Consider the following 20,359-nt stretch of genomic DNA (forward strand, 5'->3'; position numbering starts at 1 on the left):
TTATCATTTGGTAGCAGGTAATTTAGAGGAATAAAATAATTGTGCGATGATAAGGCTTTGACTTTTTTAAAAGCTAAATTCCCCTTTTCTAGTGGAAAGAGGGATTGATCAGAGACTAAGTCCCCCTTTCTGTCAACTAGAGAAAGGTTAACCAGAGGTTGAGGTCCTCTTAGTAGATAAAACTACCTTTTCTTCTTGAGCTAGAATTTAAAATGAGTAATGCAATCTTCTAAGGAAGATGGGGAGGATGGGGGTGGGGATGACTGCTAACTACTGACCACATTGTAGAAGGCATCTCCTGTAAGGCTAGGATTAAGAAAGCCTAGTTGAAGCTAACTAGGCAGGTGACCTGCCTTGTCCAATTCAATTATGTTCAAAATAAGTTTCTGTCATTTTTTTATTCCTCTTTTTTTATTATAAAAATCAGCTCTATAAATCACTCCTTGTCTCTGACACCTGAGGAGTAAGGTGACCTGGTTTGATATGCAAATATTAGCTTTGCAAATTAAATCATAGATGGCTCAGTAACTTTGTCCTCAGTTTCCTTCTTATTTCAGATAATTAATTTTATTTTATTTTTTAATTAATTCTTATCTTTAGTTTTCAACAATCACTTCCATAATCTTTTGAGTTTTAAATTTTCTCCCCCTCCCTTCCCAGATGGCGTGCAATCTGATATAGGCTTTACATATACATTTCTATTAAACATATTTTCACATTAGTCATGTTGTAAAGAAGAATTAGAACCAATAGAAGGAACCACAAGAAAGAAGAAACAAAACAGAAGGAAAGAAACAAAACAGAAGAAAAAAACAAATAGTATGCTTTGATCTGCATTCAAACTCCATAGTTCTTTCAGTGGGTGTGGATTGCATTTTCCATCATGAGGCTTTTGGAGATGTCTTAGATCCTTGCATTGCTAAGAAGAGCTAAATCTGTCAAAGTTAGTTATCACACAACATGGCTGTTACTATATACAGCATTCTCCTGGTTCTGCTCACTCCGCTCAGCATTAGTCCATACAAGTCTTTTCAGGTTTTTCTGAAGTTGGCTTGCTCATCATTTCTTATAGCACAATAGTATTCCATTACATTCATGTACTACAACTTGTTCAGCCATTACCCAATTGATGGGCATTCCCTCAATCCCCAATTCTTGGCCACCACTGAAAGAGTTGCTATAAATGTTTTTGTACATGTAAGTCCTTTTCCCATTTTTATGATACAGCCCTAGAATGCTATTGCTGGTTCAAAGGGTGTGCACATTTTTGTAGCCCTTTGGGCGTAGTTGCAAATTGTTCTCCAAAATGGTTGGATCAGTTCACAACTCCACCAACATTGCATTAGTGTTCAAATTTTCCCATATCTTCTCCAACATTTATCATTTTCCTGTTTTGTCATGTTAGCCAATCTGATAGGTGTTATGTACCTCAGAGTTGTTTTGATTTGCATTTCTCTAATCAATAGAGCATTTTTTCATATGAGTATAGATAGCTTTAATTTCTTCATCTGAAAACTGCCTGTTCATATAATTGGGAAATGACTTGTATTCTTATAAATTTGACTCAGTTCTCTATGTATTTTAGAAATGAGGCCCTTATCAGAGACACTAGTCATAAAAATTCAGATAATTAATTTTAACCTTTGTGTTAATTAATACTCAGTGATGTCCTGAGTATTAACATCAGGCAAACTGATAAGCAGAGATAACATCAATTCATATTAACAGCACTTCTCTTACCAACAAGTAACCGTGTCAAAAAAGATATGCAGTTAGTCTAGCTTGACGTGTTCTAAATCAGAAAGAGATAACTGCTTTCTTTTCTAAATGTTTATTAACCATCCCTTTTATGATATATGCTAGAATTTTGCCCAGATCCACATCAAACACATTGATTCACGAGCTTCATTTATACAGGTGGGGACAGGAAGAAGATAGTATGGAGAGGAGGTAGTAAAAAAAAAAATAGATATTTTTAGTTTGGTATGGCTTTAATTTCTGAATTTACCCCTCCTCTCAGTGAACTATGCCTATAACACAAAATAAACAATTTTTTAAAAAGGAGAAGTAGCCTCTCACAACTAACTACATCAACCAAAACTGATTGTATCTACAATCCACCCATGGATCTCGGCCTTTGTTTTAAAAAAAAAAAAAGTGGCGCAGTGGGTAAAACGCTGGGCCTCAAGTTAGAATGGCAAGTCACATAGCCTGTTGGCCTCAATTTCCTTATCTGTAAAATGAGCATAATAATAGCCCCTACTTTGCAGGGTTGTCTGCAGTGCAGAACAGATTTCTTTTTCTTTGTTTCTCACATACAACACTCCATTTCCCTTCTTCTTACTTTGAGGGGGGTGGGGAGGCATCTCCAGTCATCTTGATCTATATTTTGCAACTGGACGCAGATGACTCTGACAAAGAGAGTGAGGCTGGTGACTTTATGCAGCCCTTCTTGCTTCAATCCAATTCACTTGTAAGTTATGACATTATCTTCCTGATGTCATTGTCCTCTTTGAGAATGAAGGACAAATGACAACAATCTTATTTTTGGACTGGCAGTTCCATATGCAATGAAGGTACTCCTACCTGTTCTTTACCTTCATTTCATAGATTTCCTCCCTTCCTTTCAGACACAGCTCAAGCACTTTGTTCTGCATAAAACTTTTCCTGATACCCTCAACTTCCAGTGACCTTCTTCTAAAATTTTCTTGTATTTAACTACTTTTTAATTATTTACTTTATATTTATGTTATGTATGTTTATGTATGTACTTGCTTCCCCCATTAGAATGTAAGTTCCTTTTGAATGGGAATTATTTTATTCTTTCTTCATACATATACAAATAGTGCTTGTCATATATTAGGTGCTTAATAAATGCTTGTTAATTGATTTTATGCCTTAACTCCAACATAACTCTCCCTATTAAAAAAGAAAAATAGTCAAACATATTGATAATAATTAAACTCATAGGAGCTTGGTAAGGTTAAACTAAGAGGGAAAGTATAGAGGGAGGAAAGAATAGGGCCTAGTATGGAACCTTGGGGAGGGAGAGTGGTTTCATCATCTGTCCTCTGATCTAAGACTTATCATTGCATTTCATTTGAATTCAGATGCCTTTTTGTGTACTTTTCATTTATACTTTTTGACCACAGTGTACATTATTTATATTTTACTTAATTCATTTTGTATCATTTATGTCTTCCTTATGCACATGTGTTTTTTTATGGAATGCTAATCCATTTCCTTCACGTACCACGGTCTCTTCATTCATCACCCAATTGGTTTTTGCTGCTTCAATTTTTTGGTACTGCAAAAATTGCCACTATGATTATTTTCGAGATTTTCTGTCTTTGACCTTGTTACCCAGTAAATGAGATCCTTGGGTCAAAAAGTGTGAATACTTTTCTTGTATAATTCCAAATTGTTCTCTAGAACAATTAGACTAAATAATTTTTAACTCAAACAACAATGTAGTGGTATTCAGAAATTAATAAATGCTCCAGAATTGATATTTACAAAGTATATTTAATATGCAGTTTGATTTCCCCAATTGATAAATGATCAAAGGATATGAACAGGCAGTTCTCAGAAGACAAAACTAAAGCTATCTGTAGTCATTTGAAAAAATGTTCTAAATCACTATTGATTAGAGAAATGCAAATCAAAGCCACTCTTGAGATACTACGTCACACCTGTTAGATTGGCTAACATGACAAAACAGGACAATGATAAATGTTGGAGAAGATGTGGGAAAATTGGAACACTTATACATTGTTGGTGGAGTTATGAACTGATCCAACCATTTTGGAGAGCAATTTGGGGCTGTGCCCAAAGGGCTATACAATTGTGCATACCCTTTGACCCAGCAATACCATTTCTAGGTCTGTATCCCAAAGAGATCATATAAATGGGAAAAGAACTCACATGTACAAAAATATTTATAGTAACTCTTTATGGTGGCAAAGAACTAGAAATTGAGGGGATGCCCATTAATTGAGGAATGGCTGAACAGGTTGTGGTATATAAATATAATGGAACATTATTGTGCTATAAGAGATAATGAGCAGGCAGATTTCAGAAAAACCTGGAAAGAGTTGTACAAATTGATGCTGAGTGAAATGAGCAGAACCAGGAGAACATTGTACACAGTACCAGCCACGTTGTGTGATGACTGACTTTGATAGACTTGGCTCTTCAAAGAAAAACAAGAATCTAAGACAACTACAAAAGATTCATGATGGAAGTTGCTGTCCAAAGAAAGAAATATGGAATCTGAATGCAGATGGAAGCATACTGTTTGCTCTCCTTTTCCTTTGTTATTTCGTTTTATTGCTTCATTCTTGTGGTTTGTCCAGTTAGTTCTAATTGTTCTTTACATCATGACTAATGGGAAAATATGCTTAACATGAATGTATTTGTAGAGCCTATATTGGATTGTAAGCTGTTTCGGGGTGGGGAGGGGAAGAAATAGGAAGGGCTCATGGCATAAATTATATTTTTCTGTTTGTGGGCTGAAAACAGATGAAGACCTCTTAGATGACTTGTCAACAGGCAACCACAACTTCATGAAACTTACATGAAAAATTAGGTTTATTACGAGAGAAATGAATGTACATGTGGAGCCCTAAGCAAATGCAAAGAGTTTAGAATCCAAACAGAAGCTTGCATATTTATGAAATTGCAATAGAGGAGGAGAAACAAAAATCTCCACCTAAATAAGGGTGGTAGAGGAGGAGGAGAAATCATGAATAATTAAGATTAAACATTCTTTTTAAAAAAAAAAAAAGGAAAAGAAAAAGATGGAGCAGCTAGGTGGTGCAGTAAATAGAGCTCTGGCCCTATAGTCAGGAGGACCTGAGTTCAAATGCGGCGTCTGTGTGACGCTAGGCAAGTCACTTAACCCCATTGCCTAGCAAAAAACAAAACAAAACAAATGGAAGATTAAACATTCTTTTCTCTTGGGAAATGCTCAATTATGAAGATATGATGGTCTGCTTATCTACAAGGGTTCCAGCTGTACAAACAGTTTCTCAGTCTGGTGCAGACTGACTAGTGCCTGTCTTGACTGCCAAGGACACACAGGGAAGTGCAAACAACAAATTATGTCAGCTCAGGGAGGGGCTTCATCCATGGCATGTTCAGGGCCTCTTACATACTCTGGGTCCATTGTTTCTGGAAAATATGGCAACTTGAAAAGACAAGTTCAGGGGACCCCTTAACATTCTGTAACATTTTATAATTCAACTGAGTTTGCTGTGTTTCAGTGTGCTGTATTGAGAGAGATTTAATCCATTGTCATCTTCTGCTGCGTTTTCTAAAAAGCAGTATTTTTTTCCACTTACTTTGTTTTTCATAGACAAAAACCAACAATGTGTGTGAAATTGACAAGGAAGAAATGAGAAAGAACAAGAAAAAGAAAAATAAGCCTAAAGCAAATTATGAAACTCTTATGGTCCAGGAGCCACCAAGAATTGAAGTATATTTGTTTTTATTATTAAATTTCCATAGTGTATTAAATATATTTGTGTTCATAGAAACCTAGGTTTATATTTATTTTCTAATTTAAGTTGGTGTTTTTCTTTAATCTTCTAGTTTTGAAGTAAATCTGAATTGTGTATAAATTTTTTTCTTTTGACAAAACTACTTATGTTAGCACTATTTCCTTGATTATCCGTACAAAATACAGTATTTTGCTACCTATTCAGATACCAGAAGATATCTATTCAGACTTTCCAGGTTACTTAAAATAGAAAGTCAACTATAGGACCTCACTATAGAGAAAGAATTTGGCATAAAGTTCTCTTGTCATAGGTCATCTCTAAGTGGATTCAGAAAAAGACTATGCTTTACTGTACCTTGTGATAGTTGGAGTACTTATTTATATAGATTAGGCTGGTGTTTTTAAGGACAGTGGAGGTTATTTAATGTCTTTGCTTCCTAAGGCTTAAGAGGCACAGCCTATGGAGAATTGGTGTGAGAGGATTTAGTTTAATTCTGAACTGACCTTAGTAGGAATGCCTTTCTCACCTAGCTTGCCTGTTGTTGCCATGGTGAATATGGAGCTGAAGTGTTGTGCCCCTTTTATCTGAACTAGTATGTTTTTAAGTTTACGAATTGTGTTCTGCTTATCCTTTGTCACTAGTAGAATTGTTTTTATTGCATTTTAGTCTTTAATTTCCTCATATTCTCACCCCAATCCTGAATTCATAGACCTGAGTTAATCTTAGCCTAGATCAGTGGTTACCATGAAGTAGAACTGGTTTGTGAATACTAAAAATTCTTTAAGGGTGCCTTAAGCAAGAAATAATTTCCCAGTTCTGTTACAAAAGTATTTTCCTCCACAGCCTTTGTGAAATGTGTTTTATGTGAAGTATTGTAGATAATAGTAAGCATATGAGGCTTTACTGAATTATTTCTTTCAATTCTTAGAGAATATCTGTGGTTTATTTAGGATATTGAAGAGTTTCCTAATCTGACAGTTGCTTCTGAAAGAAAAAACAAACTGGAGCCATCAAAATGTTTATCTAAACACCAACCAGAGGTAACATTTTAAAAGAGGTAAAATATAATTCCTGCTGGTATGCCATTTGTGGTTTAAGTAAACACTTCAGTAGAATGGCTTAGGAACTTTACTCTTGTACTTTGTCTCCTAAAACTTTTTTTTTTCCATTTCATAATGATAGGAAAAATGGGTTAGAAAATCAAATTTTATTGTCAGGTTTTATTTTATCTTTCTAATTAAAGCATTTTGTATATTTTGTAATGTTCCATCAATCCACTGCCCACAACGCGGAAGAGAAAGTTTTCTAGGAAACTTTCATTTAAAAGCATGTTGTGTATTGTAAATGAAAGAATCATCAAAATGAAACCAAACTGAGTAATTGGAAAAACCAGTTGGTGATCTTTGAGAACTGATGAAATATACCTCCCTCTTCATTGCATAGGGGGTGGAATGTGTTCATTTTATCAGATGCAGTCACTGGCTTAGGTGTTTTTGCTTAATCTTTTTTGTCAGAACAGAGCAGTCAGCTGATAAGTGGAAGTGGAGTGGGTCCTCTACTCTTTGCTTCCCTTCCTTCCCCTGCCCATGACCATAATAGAACGATTAAAGGCATTTTTAAATATGTATTATACATCACATTTCAAAAGCTATTGCAGTTTTAAAATAAACTTCAATAGCTTACAAAGCCATTAAAGCAAAATAAAATTTGGTAAACTAAAGAGATATTTGGTTTTGTCCAGAGTTCTGAAGAAATTGTTAACCATATACTGACTTCTGACAGAAGAAATGGACCACAGTCATCAAAATTTCACTCTAAACAGCAATCAGAGGTGAGCTTAAGAACAAAATCTCTTCAATAGGTTAATTAGTTTTCTGGAATGAAGTTGAGCTTTCCAGTGAATTTTTTTAAATTTGAGTTTATATTTTAATTGCGTAGATTTATTTATGTTTACATATATCTTTACTGCATTTCAGTATTAGTCTGCTTATTGGGGTAGAATTCCTCACATTTGTCATTTACAGTATGGCATTCCAGACAGCTTTGCATTTTGATGGACTTTCTTGCAAATAAAACCTTTTGGCTGTCGTTTTGTAATCATATCATTCAGTCAGCCCACATTTATTATCTGCCAGGCGGTCAAGTATGCTAGGTGCTGGGGATACAAAGACAAAAAACAAAACAATCTCTTCTCTTTAAGGAGCTTATATTCTGTTGGAGGAGACTGAAAATAAAGTAATTGGAGGGGAATCCCTAATAGTTGGGGAAGAGGGAAATCATTAATGGTTTTGTGGAAAAGGTGGGTCTTGAGCTGCAACTTAAAAGAGGGGCGAGGTTCTACTAGGGGCTAATGAGGAGGTGCTTCCCTGGCCTGGAGGATGACCAGTCCAAAGACATGAAGACAGGAGGTAAGTGCCATGTGAGAAAACTCCTTTTTATCTTAAAGGAGAACCACCTTAACAGCTATATGGAGGATCAGAATAAGGGAGAGACTTTAGGCCGGCTATCGATTAGGAGGCTGTTTTAATCATGTAGTCGACAGGTAACAAGGGCCTGAACTAAGGCTGTATGAGCCAGAGAGAAGGTGTTAGATAAAAGAAGTGTTACAGATGTAGAAAGGGCAAAATTTGGCAACTGATTGGATATATAGTGTGAAGGGGGAGTAAAGAGTCAGGGATAATGACATGGTTGGGAACCTAAAAGACTCAAAGGATGGTGGTGCCCCCAATGGAAAAAGAAGTTTAGTTGAGAGGTGGGTTATGGGGAAAAGCAAATCAGTTATTTTTTAGATTCATTGAGTTTGAAATTGGAATAGCCATTTTGAAATATTTGATAGGCAGTTGATGAATTGGAACTGGAGCTCAGGAAACAGGCAGAGAACTAACTGCGACAGGCTTGCTATGTTATTTTCTTGTAGTCATTTTAACATTTCTGTACCTTAGTTTCCTCATCTGCAGAAATAGTGGGTTGAATTTTCTAGCTCTTAACATTCAATCATTCTGTGATTATAAATAAGGGTTACAAGTTTTGGTTAGTAGGTGGCATGAGTGGCCCTATATATTACTTAAAATGTTTTAACATCAGGATTATGGTTAAAGTTTTCAGCAGAGAGATATCTGAATCTATTTTACTTGACAAATACGTATACATACATATGTATGTGTGTATGTATATGTACACATAAATATATGTTGTTTTTATGTGGGCTCTGTATATGTGTGTGCATAAAGAAAACATCCCATTTTTACTTTATTTTTAGACTACTTCAAAAAAGTTTGGGAAGAAAAGTCAAATTCCAGTGAAGTTGGATTTGGGAGGAATGCTGGCTGCATTGGAAAAAAAGCAGCATTCGCAGAATTCAAAACAGTCTTCCAAACCTATTGTAGTTTCTGGTATGATAAGTCAGTTTTCTTCCTTTCCCTTCATTATCTGCTTGTTTCAGAAAGAAAAGGTTGAAAACAATTTAATGTTATATTCTGTGGGTAATTAGTTTTGTTCATACAAAGGTTATTTGAATAATAGGTTTTCACAGAATCATAAAGAACCTGATTTTATTATGTGTAGGAATTAAAAGCAATGGAAACTTTATTATAAAGTGGATTTCACACAGGTAGTCTCACTCAGGAGGAAGTAGAGATCAATAAATTGAAGCTTAGAGTAGTTAAGTCACTTAACTTGATCAAGTTCATAAATAGTGAAGCTGGAAATATGACAGTTATACAAGTCCCTCTTAGGAGATAAAGGGAATTTTAAGAGAAAGAAGAATTTTTAGGAGAGACATAATGAATTCCGTTTGGAACATGTTGGATTTGAGATGCCTATAGAGTTCCAGATGTCAGAAAGGCAATTGAAGGTAGACTGGAGGTCAAAGTAGGGTTGGATAAATAGATTCAAGAATCTGTACATGGAAATGTTAAATGAATCCATGGAAGCTGATGATATCACTAAGTAAAATAGTTTAGGGGGAGAAAAGATATTCTAGGACAGCCGTAAGGGACACCTATGGTAGTGTGTTTGACCTGGATGAAGATACAACAGAGAAGACTGAGAAAGAGCTATTAGATGGGGAGGAAAATCAGGAAAGAGCCATGTCATGAAAATCTAGAGATAAGAGAGCATCCAGGAGAAGAGGATGATTGTCATCAAAAGTTGATCTCAGAAGTTAGGAAAGAAAAGGACTGAGAAAAGACCATTAGATTCTACGTGTAAGAGATCATTGGTAATTTTGGAGAGAAGAGAGCTGTTTCAGTTGAATGATGAGGTCAGAAGCCAAATTGCAAAGGGCTTAGAGAAAGAAGGAGTAAATCATTTGAACAACAAATCAAAAATCCTTTCCTTAGTTAAAAAAATAAACAGGAAATTATCAGAAACTTTTCCCCAATTAAATGCTAACAAAATTGATAACTAAGGGAAAATAAATATTTAAAAATATGAAATACTCAGATTGACAAAAGATGAAGTAGACTATAAAATAATCCAGTTTCACAAACAGAAATTGAATAAGACATAAAGAAAATCCCAAAGGGAAAAATCACAGACCCAAGATGGATTTACAAATTAATTATGTCAATCAAAGAACAATTAATTACAATATTAGAAGAACTATTTGCAATAAGACTAGAAGACCCTCTTCCAAATGTATTACAAATATGATCTAAAGGGGCAGCTAGGTGGCACAGTGCATAGAACACCAGCCCTGGAGTCTGGAGGACCTGAATTCAAATCCAGCCTCAGACACTTGACCCTTACTAGCTGTGTGACCCTGGGCAAATCACTTAACCCCGATTGTCTCACAAAACAAACAAACAAATATGGTCTCAATACCTAAAGCAGGGAGAAAGAACTTGGAGAAAGAAAATAATAGAGCAATATCTTAATGAACATAGATGCAAAATTTTTAAATAAAATATTTTCAGAGAGGCTACAACAGCATATTTGAAAGATTACCTAGTATGAACAGATTAGAGTTATACTAAGAGTACAGGATTGGTTTAACATGAGGAAGACTGTGATAAACAAGTAGTCCAAAATAATGAAGCTGAAATAAATCACTCACCACCTGATAGAGAAGTGATATGCTTATAATAAAGAAAGGGATGTACATTTTCACAGGTGGCAGATAAGGATTTTTTTTTCCTTTCTGAATTATCCTGGTAGGGCTTTATTTTTCAAGTTTTTGTTTTGTTTTGTTTTTAATTTGCTCACTGAAGTTGAGTAGTAGGAAGGATAGATTTAATTTAAAATGTTTTTTAAAGAAAATTTATGGAATCTTATAGTTTAGAGCTGGAAAAACAGATTTATCATCAAAGTATACTTCCACCCTAATGTAACCAGTGTGATTTCATAATAAAGAAAAAATATATGTTTAAGAAAACCAATGTTTTGAACTATTTGAATGAATACCAGAACTTTTTAAAAGTCTTATGGTCTCTGGCAATTACTATTGAAATAATGTCTGTTACTCTTTCATATAAATTTCCTTTCAGTTGGTGCAGTACCAGTACTTTCCAAAGAATTAGCAACATCAGTGAAAAATCACCGGTTAAATCAAATGATGTCTCCTCACAATCCATTGGATTCCAGTTCTCCATTAATAAAGAAAGGCAAGCAAAGGGAAGTCCCAAAGGCCAAAAAGCCAACATCCCTGAAGAAGGTATATTATGTATTTTACTTGATGCAAGCATTAAAAATTGGTGAGAGGTCTTCCAACCAGTCTGTTTAAATGTCTTTACCATTTAATTCTTGTTTACTCTTCTTATTTGGTTAGGGATTCAGTTTTAAGGACATCAGCTTTTAATAACTGAAATATATTTATTGGCAATCCAAAAGAATATGTCATGTGAGTTCACAATACTTCCCCAATATATAGATTATATGTTATGGGGAAATTATTTCACCTACTTAAGGGGACAATTCTTAGGACTATTTTTAACTGAAATATCCTGATCTATATCTTGCCACTGGACCTAGATGACTCCAGAGGAGAAAGTCAGGCTACTGACTTTGCACAGACTTCCCTCGCTTTAATGCAATTCACTTGCAAGTCATGGCATCCCTTTCCTGATGTCATGGTCCTTTTTGAGAATGAAGGACAAACAACAACAACATGCCAGTGATTGTACTTTAAATATATTTATCTTTGAGGGTGGCATAGAAAATAGCAGAAAACACTAGAAGCTTTTTGTCAAATTAGACAGGTAAGTAAGTTTGTAATGGCATTTATTGGTTTTTATTTGTTTTGTTTTACATCCCCTGTCTTTACTGCTCTCTTACATTACTCATTAATTGAGAGCTGGCTCATTTTCTTCTGTTCCAGTAATAACGACTACTATTTATGTAAATCTTTAAGTCTTACAAAATGCTTTACAAATTTTTTTTATCTAATCCATATAACAACCATGAGAAGTTATTATTATCCCCATTTTGCAAATGAAGAAACTGAGTCAATTAGAGGTTAGTAACTTGCCAAAGGTCACACAGCTATAGAATGTCTGGGGCCAAATTTAAATTCAAGTCTTTCTGGCCTCAGGACCAGCTGTCTATCCATTGCATCATCTAGCTGTGTAAGTAGAATGTGATGCTGAAGGACTACAAGAAAGCCTCAGTAGGCATGAACAGTGGATACATATGTGTCATCTAATAGGTGCAATATGAAATAGGTTATGAATTATGTAATTGAAAAGCAAAAGCATGTAACTTATTTCTTTGTGTATTGGCAGCATTATTACCTGGGCAACTTTTTTTCCCCATGGGAGCTAGTCTTTTTGAGAAACTATTCCGTGTACATATATCAACAGCTATTGTTGAATTTTATTTTAAAGATTATTTTGAAAGAGCGAGAAGAGAGAAAACAGAAACATCTCTTAGAACAGCTTACAGTTCCAGCATTTGCTCAGAAGATTCAGCAAGATTTGGCGAATAATATTAATAATAAATCAGCTGACCAGGTTGCCCAGCCAGGTACTGATTTCTCTTTGTTGAGGTTGCTTCTAAAATCTTGAAAATAAATAGCAGTAACAGTAATGGTAGATATGATGTGGCCTGTGCTTGGTATTATTATGGACAAATAATAATAACTAACATTTATGTAGCTCTTATGTGCCAGACATTGTGCTAAGAGTTTTGCAAATTTTATCCTCACAACAACCCTGGGAAATGGTTAAAATGTATCCATTACTCCAAAACATGAGTGCCATAAAAAGAATTAAAAGTATAATTTGAACTTCCTTTAGTTCAAGACAGTACCATTTTTTTAAGACCCAAATATTCTGGATCCTGTATTACTTATGAAAACTGATTATTTTAATGTATTCAGTTTAACAGTTGACAGTTTTCAAATGCAAATGTTTCTGTTCCTGTATATGTTTGAGTATCCCATGACAGGGCTTTATTAATGCTAAACTTAGGACTCTTCTTCATTCAGACAGCTACCACCTTAGTTTAGTTCCTCATCACCTGGACTGTTAAAATGGCCTCTAATTGATCTCTCAGCATCAAATTTCTCCCTACCCCAGTTCATCACAGCTACCAAAGTGAACTTCCTTATGCATAGGTTTGATTGTTACTTTCCTATTCAGTAAACTCTACTGGTTCTCTTTTGTCTCTCATATCAAATAAAAACCCATATTTGACTTTTAAAGTTTCTCCCAACTTAGTATTATTATACTTCTCCCATACTTTATGGATAATCCTCTGATCTTCTCTCACATGGCACTTCATTTCCTGTCTGTGCACTGACCATTCCCCATGCCTTGATTGCACTTCCTAAAACTCCTCCAGGTCCACCTTCTCTTCAAAGCCTCTCCTGATCCCCCTGTTAAACAAATTGAGTCAAGCATTTATTGAACACCTCCTGTGTACCAGGCATGGTGCTAAAAGCTAGTACCCTTCCTCCCTAATTAACTTGTATTTATTTTATATTCTACATACATATGTGTGTGTGTGTACACACGCGCGCGCACACACACACACATTGCTTCCAACAATTGAATATAAGTTCCTTAACATCACGGATTGTTTCCTTTTTTGGTCTTTGTATCCCTAGAGTCTATCCTAGTACTTGACATATTGTAACTTAATAAATGTTTGTTGATTGTTTACTCTATTGAATATAATTGATATGTAGTGTTTTCTCTTGTCTCTTAAGCATCTAATAGAGATAGACTAGACTTGTTGTTTCATTGGTGGTGTTATTATTTGGTTGTTATTTTATGACAAATTATAATTTGGATATTATAGAATAACACCAGACTGTGATAGTGATGATGGTGATGATGATGATAGATAACATTATATAGCATTTTAAGGGTTTCAAGTGCCTATCTTATTTGATCTTCACAACCCTGTTTTATAGTTGAAGATACTAAGACTTAGAGAATGACTCTTAAGTGTCACACAGAAGTAGGTGTCTAGAACATGATTCAAACTCATATCTTCCTGATTTTAGATGAGAAAATTCTCTCTGCCAGTGCAGATTAACATCTTTTCTATAATGCATAGCCTTATGGAGCTGCCTAAGGCAGCTTATGTATAGGTTTAGTGATTTGACTAGGGTCACACAGGCAGTATGTATCAGAGGTGAGACTCGAACCCACATCTTCCTGGCTATAAGACCAATTCTCTACCCATTAGTCATGCTTCCACATAGACTCTAAACAAGACAAAATTTAGAATGAATTTTGACCTTCAAGCCAGTTTAGAATTTTAAAAATAAGACATTGTAAATTAAATCTTAAGCAATACATCTCCCTTGTGAGGGATGTGCATTGCTTCCAATACCTGTTACTATTTTTGTTGTTGTTGTTGTTGTTGTTGTTGTTGTTGTTGTTGTTATTGATAATGGTCTTTTTTGGGGGAGATGGGAGGTTTGTTGGAAGGGAGAAGGATCCAGACCTGTGACCTTATTGATACAGATACTGCATCCAGTGATCCAGATTGGCATCTTGTCTATAATTTAGAATCTTAGAGAGTTGTCTGAAGGCACTGAGAGGTTATATAATCTGCCTATAATCACAATGGCTAGTGTCTGTCACAGGCAGAACTTGAACCTAGGACTTTCTGACTTAAGTTTAGCTCTCTGTCCATTACTCAATGACACTTGTAAGAGTTACAAAGCATTATATACATAATTTCACTTGATCCTTAAATCATATGAGGAAGATATATTTCAGCTTTTATAATCCTCATTTCACAAGTAAGAAGCTGAAGCTCAGAAAGATTAAGTGAATTGTTTCAAGTCAAATGCTAATACATAGGAGGCAGGATTCAAATTTCAGCCTTATCACTAAATAATTATTGTTCCTGCTTTTTCCAGAACATTGTTCAGCTGTTTGAGTTATAGTATGTTTATATTTTAGAAGTGTGTACTATATAAGATAACAAAAGTAAGCCAGCTGAGGTAGTATATAATATGATATAATTCTGTATCTGGAATTATTACTAGATAGGTGACTTTTGGAATTGTTTAGAGCTTTATTTACAAAGCATCACAATAGCCCTGTAAGGTAGGTTGTACTTTGTTATCCCCATTTTACATAAGTGAGTAATCAGAAGCTCAAAAAGTTAAAGCATAATTTGAGGAGGTTAGGCTTTGAAGAGGGGGGTGGCCTTCCTGTTTGTACATATTAAATTGCACAAAACTTTTTTGTTTTAGATTTTGAGCAAATAGAAGAAACAGAAGAATCAGTCCCTAACTCTTCTACTGTTGAAGTGGAAAACACATTAGAAGAACCCCTAGGTGAACGCCAACAGGATGCAGAAGTTTGCCCCATTGTTACACAGCCAGTTCCTCCTTTTCCAAAGATCCACAGTAGGAGATTTAGAGAGTGAGTATATGGAAGCCTATATACTACCATTCATTTATATTAAGATCTCTATAAGAAGCTTTAACATCGTAGTAAGTCCATGTGGACATGAAACTAACTGTAGTATATCTTTTCAGATTTTATCTGCCATTGTAAATGATGGCCTTTATGTGATATTCTGATGTTATAAATAACCATAGTTATACAAATGCTGCTTCACCATAGTTCAGGTTAGTTTATTAACACAAGAACTTAGCTAGTTTGCATATTGACACACACTATTATAATATGTATTGGGGGAAGGCCTATCTTGTCTCCATTTATGTCAGCTAAAACTTATATCCTGTAATAATGTCCTATAAATTAAGCCTGCTGTTTCATTGGGGTGGAGATTCTTTGGTGGAGAATCTTACCATTTCAGGTTAGCACCTTTCTGCAACTTAAAGTCTTAGAGAGTTGGCTAGAGCAGTGAGAGATATAGTGACTTCCCCAGGGTCACCTAATCAGTATGTGTCTGAGGCAGGCCTGGAACACAGATTTTACGTCTTTGAGACCTCCTCTCGACATATGCTTAATAGTTTATGGTAAAAATGTCTTTTACCTAGACTTGAGAATAGGGATGGAGGTGATAAAGAGTGATATGTGAGTCCTAATAATAGTGGCTTTGAGTCTTTCAACACTTCTGAGTAAATGAAAAGCCTCTGTTGCATCATTCTTTCTTCTTATTCTTCCCTTCCTCTTTATAAACTTGACTTCTGTGGGGCAAACCAGCAATTTAGGTTATACAGGAGTTTCAAAGTCTAGAAGTTGAACTGACCAGAATTGAGGTCAAGACTCAGGGCTAAGTCTGGACTTTAAACCAGGAAATGATATGAGAGGGGTGATGATAAAAGAGAAAGGAAGTTACAGTTGGAGGAGAGGGCCTTAATCAATGGAAATACTAAATTTCTAATGAATACTTATTGAAGTACAATTTCCTGAAGATCCTGATTGATGTGTGTTTTGTGTGTGTGTGTGTGTGTGTATAAAATATTTTTAAAAGGATTGTAGTGTATAGCAGTCAACTGCACATGTATAATCCAAAGTATAATTTTTAAAATCATGTGTTGTTTCTTCTAGTTACTGCAGTCAGATGCTTAGTAAAGAGGTTGATGATTGTGTGATGGATCTTTTAAAAGAACTGGTTCGCTTTCAAGATCGGATGTATCAGAAAGATCCAGTAAAGGCAAAGACCAAACGCCGGCTTGTGATGGGACTCAGAGAAGTGCTCAAACATCTGAAACTCAAAAAACTAAAATGTGTTATTATTTCTCCAAACTGTGAAAAGAGCAAATCAAAAGGTAATGTGCTATTGCCCGTTTTAATGAGCTTAGGAACATGAGTTCCTTGTATGGATTGTTGTCTGTGTAGCCCAATAGCAAATGAGCATGGATTTGACCACTTTAGGGAAGTTAGCTGAAAGGTATGATTTATACATTCTCTGTAATTCAGTTTTTGGTTCCAGTATTAACTGGTCACAGAATGAATCTTCATTTATATAAAGCAAATTTACCCAGATTGCCTAGGGCCCTCAGCAATAGGCAAAAGACTATAGGTATAGCCAATGATCCCTACAAATTTCAAGCCTCGTGTGACCCAAGAGAAAGTTTCCCCTGTCCTTTTTTTTTTAACATTCTTTTTTTTAATAGATTTTATTTTTCCCACAATTATATGTTAAAACAATTTTTAAACATTTTTATTAAATTTTGAGTTTCAAATTCTGTCCATCCCTCCTTTCCTACCCTCCATGAGATGGTAAACAGTTATATGTAGGTTTTTTGTTTGTTTGTTTTTTGTTTTTGGGTGAGGCAATTGAGGTTAAGTGACTTGCCCAGGATCATACAGCTAGTAAGTGTCAAGTGTCTGGTCTGAGGCTGGATTTGAACTCAGGTCCTCCTGATTCCAGGGCCAGTGCTGTAGCCAGCACCTATATATAGGTTATAGATATGCAATCATGTAAAACATTTCCATAGTAGTCATTTTGTACAAGAAGACTTGAATAAAAAAAAAAAGAAAGTGAAAAATGGCATGCTTCAGTCTGTTTTCAAACAATTTCAGTTCTTTTTCTGGAGGCAGATAGTATGCTTCATCATTAGTCCTTTGGGATTGTCTGGAATCGTTGTATTGCTGAGAACAGCTAAGTCATTCACAGTTCTTCATCATACAGTATTACTGTTACTGTGTATGATGTTCTCCTGGTTCTGCTCACTTCACTTTACATCAGTTCATGTCTTTCCAAGTTTTTCTGAAATCATCCTGCTTGTCATTTTTTGTAATACTCCAGTAATATTCCATTACAATCATGTACCTCAACTTGTTTAGCCATTCCCCAGTTGATTGGCATCCCCTCGATTTCCAATTCTTAGCAACCACAAAAAGAGCTATTATAAATATTTTTGTAAAAATAGTTTTTTCCCCCCTTTTTTAAAAGAAATGTCTTTGGGATACAGACCTAGCAATAGTATTGCTGGGTCAAAAGTATGCACAATTTTATAGCCCTTTGGTCATAGTTCCAAATAACTCTCCAGAATGGTTGGATCAGTTCACAACTCCACCAACAGTACATTAGTGTCCCAATTTTACCACATCTCCTCCAACATTTATAATTTTACTTTTTTGTCGTGTTAGCCAATCTGATGTAGTTATTTTAAAATGCAGTTTTTTTCCCCTTTCTCTTCTTGTAGAGTTTTGTTGGGAATATACAGAAATGCTGATGATTTATGTGGATTCATTTTTCATTCTGCAACCTTGCTAAAGCTATCGTTTCAGTTCTCTGCAGAAATCAATAATTTTAATTTCTCTTTGTCTTTGCTTGTTCTTTTGATTTCTTTTTCTAGTCTTATTGTCATACATTTGTACTACAGTATGAAGTAGTGGTGGTAATGGACATCCTGGTTTTACCACCGTATTTTAATAGAAAGGCCTCTATTTCTCCCCATTACATATAATGCTAGTTCTTGCTTATAAATAATATTATTTACCAGATTAATTAAATATCCTTTAGTCCTATATTGTCTACTATGTCCACACATACACCACCCCACTGTCTCCCTGTCTCCCCTACAGGAACGAGTGTTGTTCCTTGTAAAAAAAAAATCTGCATCTTTTGATATATTGTTCTTGTTATTAATATTATGGTGATAGTTTTCTTATTGAACATTTAGTTCAGTGGTGTCAAACTCAAATAGAAACAGATCTTGGCAGGTCAGATTTTGACTGAGAAAACCAAAAATTAACATTATCTATGTTGTATTGTGAAGCAGCTAGTGGCTCAGTGAATAGAGTGCTGGGCCTGGAGTCAGGAAGACCTGAATTCAAATCCAGTCTCAGACGCTTAGTAGGTGTGTGACCCTGGGCAAGTCACTTAACTTCTGTTTGCCTAAATCCTGGATCTCTCCCTTGTTGTGAGAAAAGGTGATCTACTGAAGTAAATGGCAACCTACTTCAGTATCTTTGCCAAGAAAATCCATGGAGAGCATGGTCCACAACTCATGAACAGTTACACACAGCTGAAAGACTGAAGAACAATAAATGTTGTACCGTGTTTTTATTTATTTTTGTTTAAAAATTCCCTATTACATATTAATCTGGTTTAGACTGGTATTTCGGAGTTTTGTGGGCCACTTATATGATCTTTGTGACTAATTACTGTAGTCTCTTTGTTAATATTTTCCTTGAATTTTTGCATCAATATTTGTTAGTTTTTCTTTCTGTTTTGACTTTCTCCAGCTTAGATATCAAAATTATATTTGTTTTATAGAAAGAATTTTTGGGGACCCTTTAAAATTTTTTTCAAGAGTTAATATAATATTGGAATTAATTGTCCTTTGACTGTTTGACAGGATGTTTGATAGAAATTTTTTAGAATATATTTATGACAATATGTCTGGTCCTTAGTTTTCTTTTTTCTCCTTTGGGTGATCAATTATAGCTTGTTTAGTTTCCTTTTTCTGAGATTGGATTATTTCAGTCCTCTATTTCTTGTGCTCTGTTAATATGGGCATTTTTTAAAAAAATACATTCATTTCACTTATAATTGGGTAAAATATTTTTTACTGCTTTTTTTGTTGTGAATTCACCTTTTTATTTTTAATAGTGATTTGGTTTTCCTTTTTCTTTTTTAAATTTTTTTTAAAATTTTTGTGTTAATGTCTTCTTTGATTTTCAAAATTTCTATTTTGAAAAATAATTGCAATTTAAAAATATGTTAGTTCCCATTTTTTGTTGCATGCCCAGTTTGTTGATCTGTTCCTTCTCTTTTTTATTGATGAAAATATTTGAAGATACAAATATTAACCTAGGGAATGCTTTGGATACACCCTCAAAGTTTTGGTATTTTATTATTGTTGTCATTATTAAGCACAATCAGTATTCAAACCTGAAATCATGCTGAAGACCTGCATTTATTTGTTCAGGATGGTTTCTGTGTTTAAAATAGTTCTTGAATTAAACCACAGTGTAGAGTAAAGCTTTTTTTACCCTGATGGCAGAGTACATTAGTAGACCCCCACCACACTTAAACTGTAATACTTTTTCAGCTACCACCCTTGTTCAGACCTTCATCACTTCTTGCTTAGGTTATTGCTAAAGTCTCCTAATTTGTATTCCTGCATCAGTCTCTTGCCTCTCCGGTCCCATCCTTCCCACAGCTCTCCAATTAATTTTCCTAAATAAGAAGTCTGACTATATCACTCTCCTATTCAGTAAATTCCCTTGGCTCCCAGTTGACTTGAGGCTCAAATGTTACTTCATCTTTACATCATCCTTTTAGATTGTGTACTTTTATATAAATTTTGTAATGTGTGTAATTATTAGTATAATAGTACATGCTTATAATTTACAAGTAAAATGTATACATTTTGAGGAGAGTGTAGAAAAAATTTTTTTACTTAGTTCCATCATCAAAAAAGATTAGACCATTATAGACTCTCAAAATCATGAACTCTCTTTCCTTATCTGTTAACTTAGATGGCTTGCCGTTGTCACCTCATGCCTGGACTATGACAGTGACCTTCT

The 20,359-nt window shown here is 34.9% G+C and overlaps 1 protein-coding gene across 1 annotated transcript in view; it reads left to right on the forward strand.

Moving 5' to 3' along the window:
- The window catches only part of SECISBP2 (SECIS binding protein 2), a 58,154-nt gene that overhangs the window by 26,217 nt on the left and 11,578 nt on the right, over positions 1 to 20,359 (forward strand). The window contains exons 8-15 of the mRNA XM_027874619.1: positions 5,357 to 5,476; positions 6,452 to 6,541; positions 7,243 to 7,332; positions 8,761 to 8,893; positions 10,988 to 11,154; positions 12,323 to 12,461; positions 15,154 to 15,325; positions 16,424 to 16,644. Coding sequence (XP_027730420.1) covers positions 5,357 to 5,476; positions 6,452 to 6,541; positions 7,243 to 7,332; positions 8,761 to 8,893; positions 10,988 to 11,154; positions 12,323 to 12,461; positions 15,154 to 15,325; positions 16,424 to 16,644 — 1,132 coding nt within the window. The remainder of the gene's footprint in view (positions 1 to 5,356; positions 5,477 to 6,451; positions 6,542 to 7,242; positions 7,333 to 8,760; positions 8,894 to 10,987; positions 11,155 to 12,322; positions 12,462 to 15,153; positions 15,326 to 16,423; positions 16,645 to 20,359) is intronic.

The sequence above is a fragment of the Vombatus ursinus genome, unplaced genomic scaffold, assembly GCF_900497805.2.
Source record: "Vombatus ursinus unplaced genomic scaffold, bare-nosed wombat genome assembly UNPS02014807.1, whole genome shotgun sequence".
Taxonomy (NCBI): Eukaryota; Metazoa; Chordata; class Mammalia; order Diprotodontia; family Vombatidae; genus Vombatus; species Vombatus ursinus.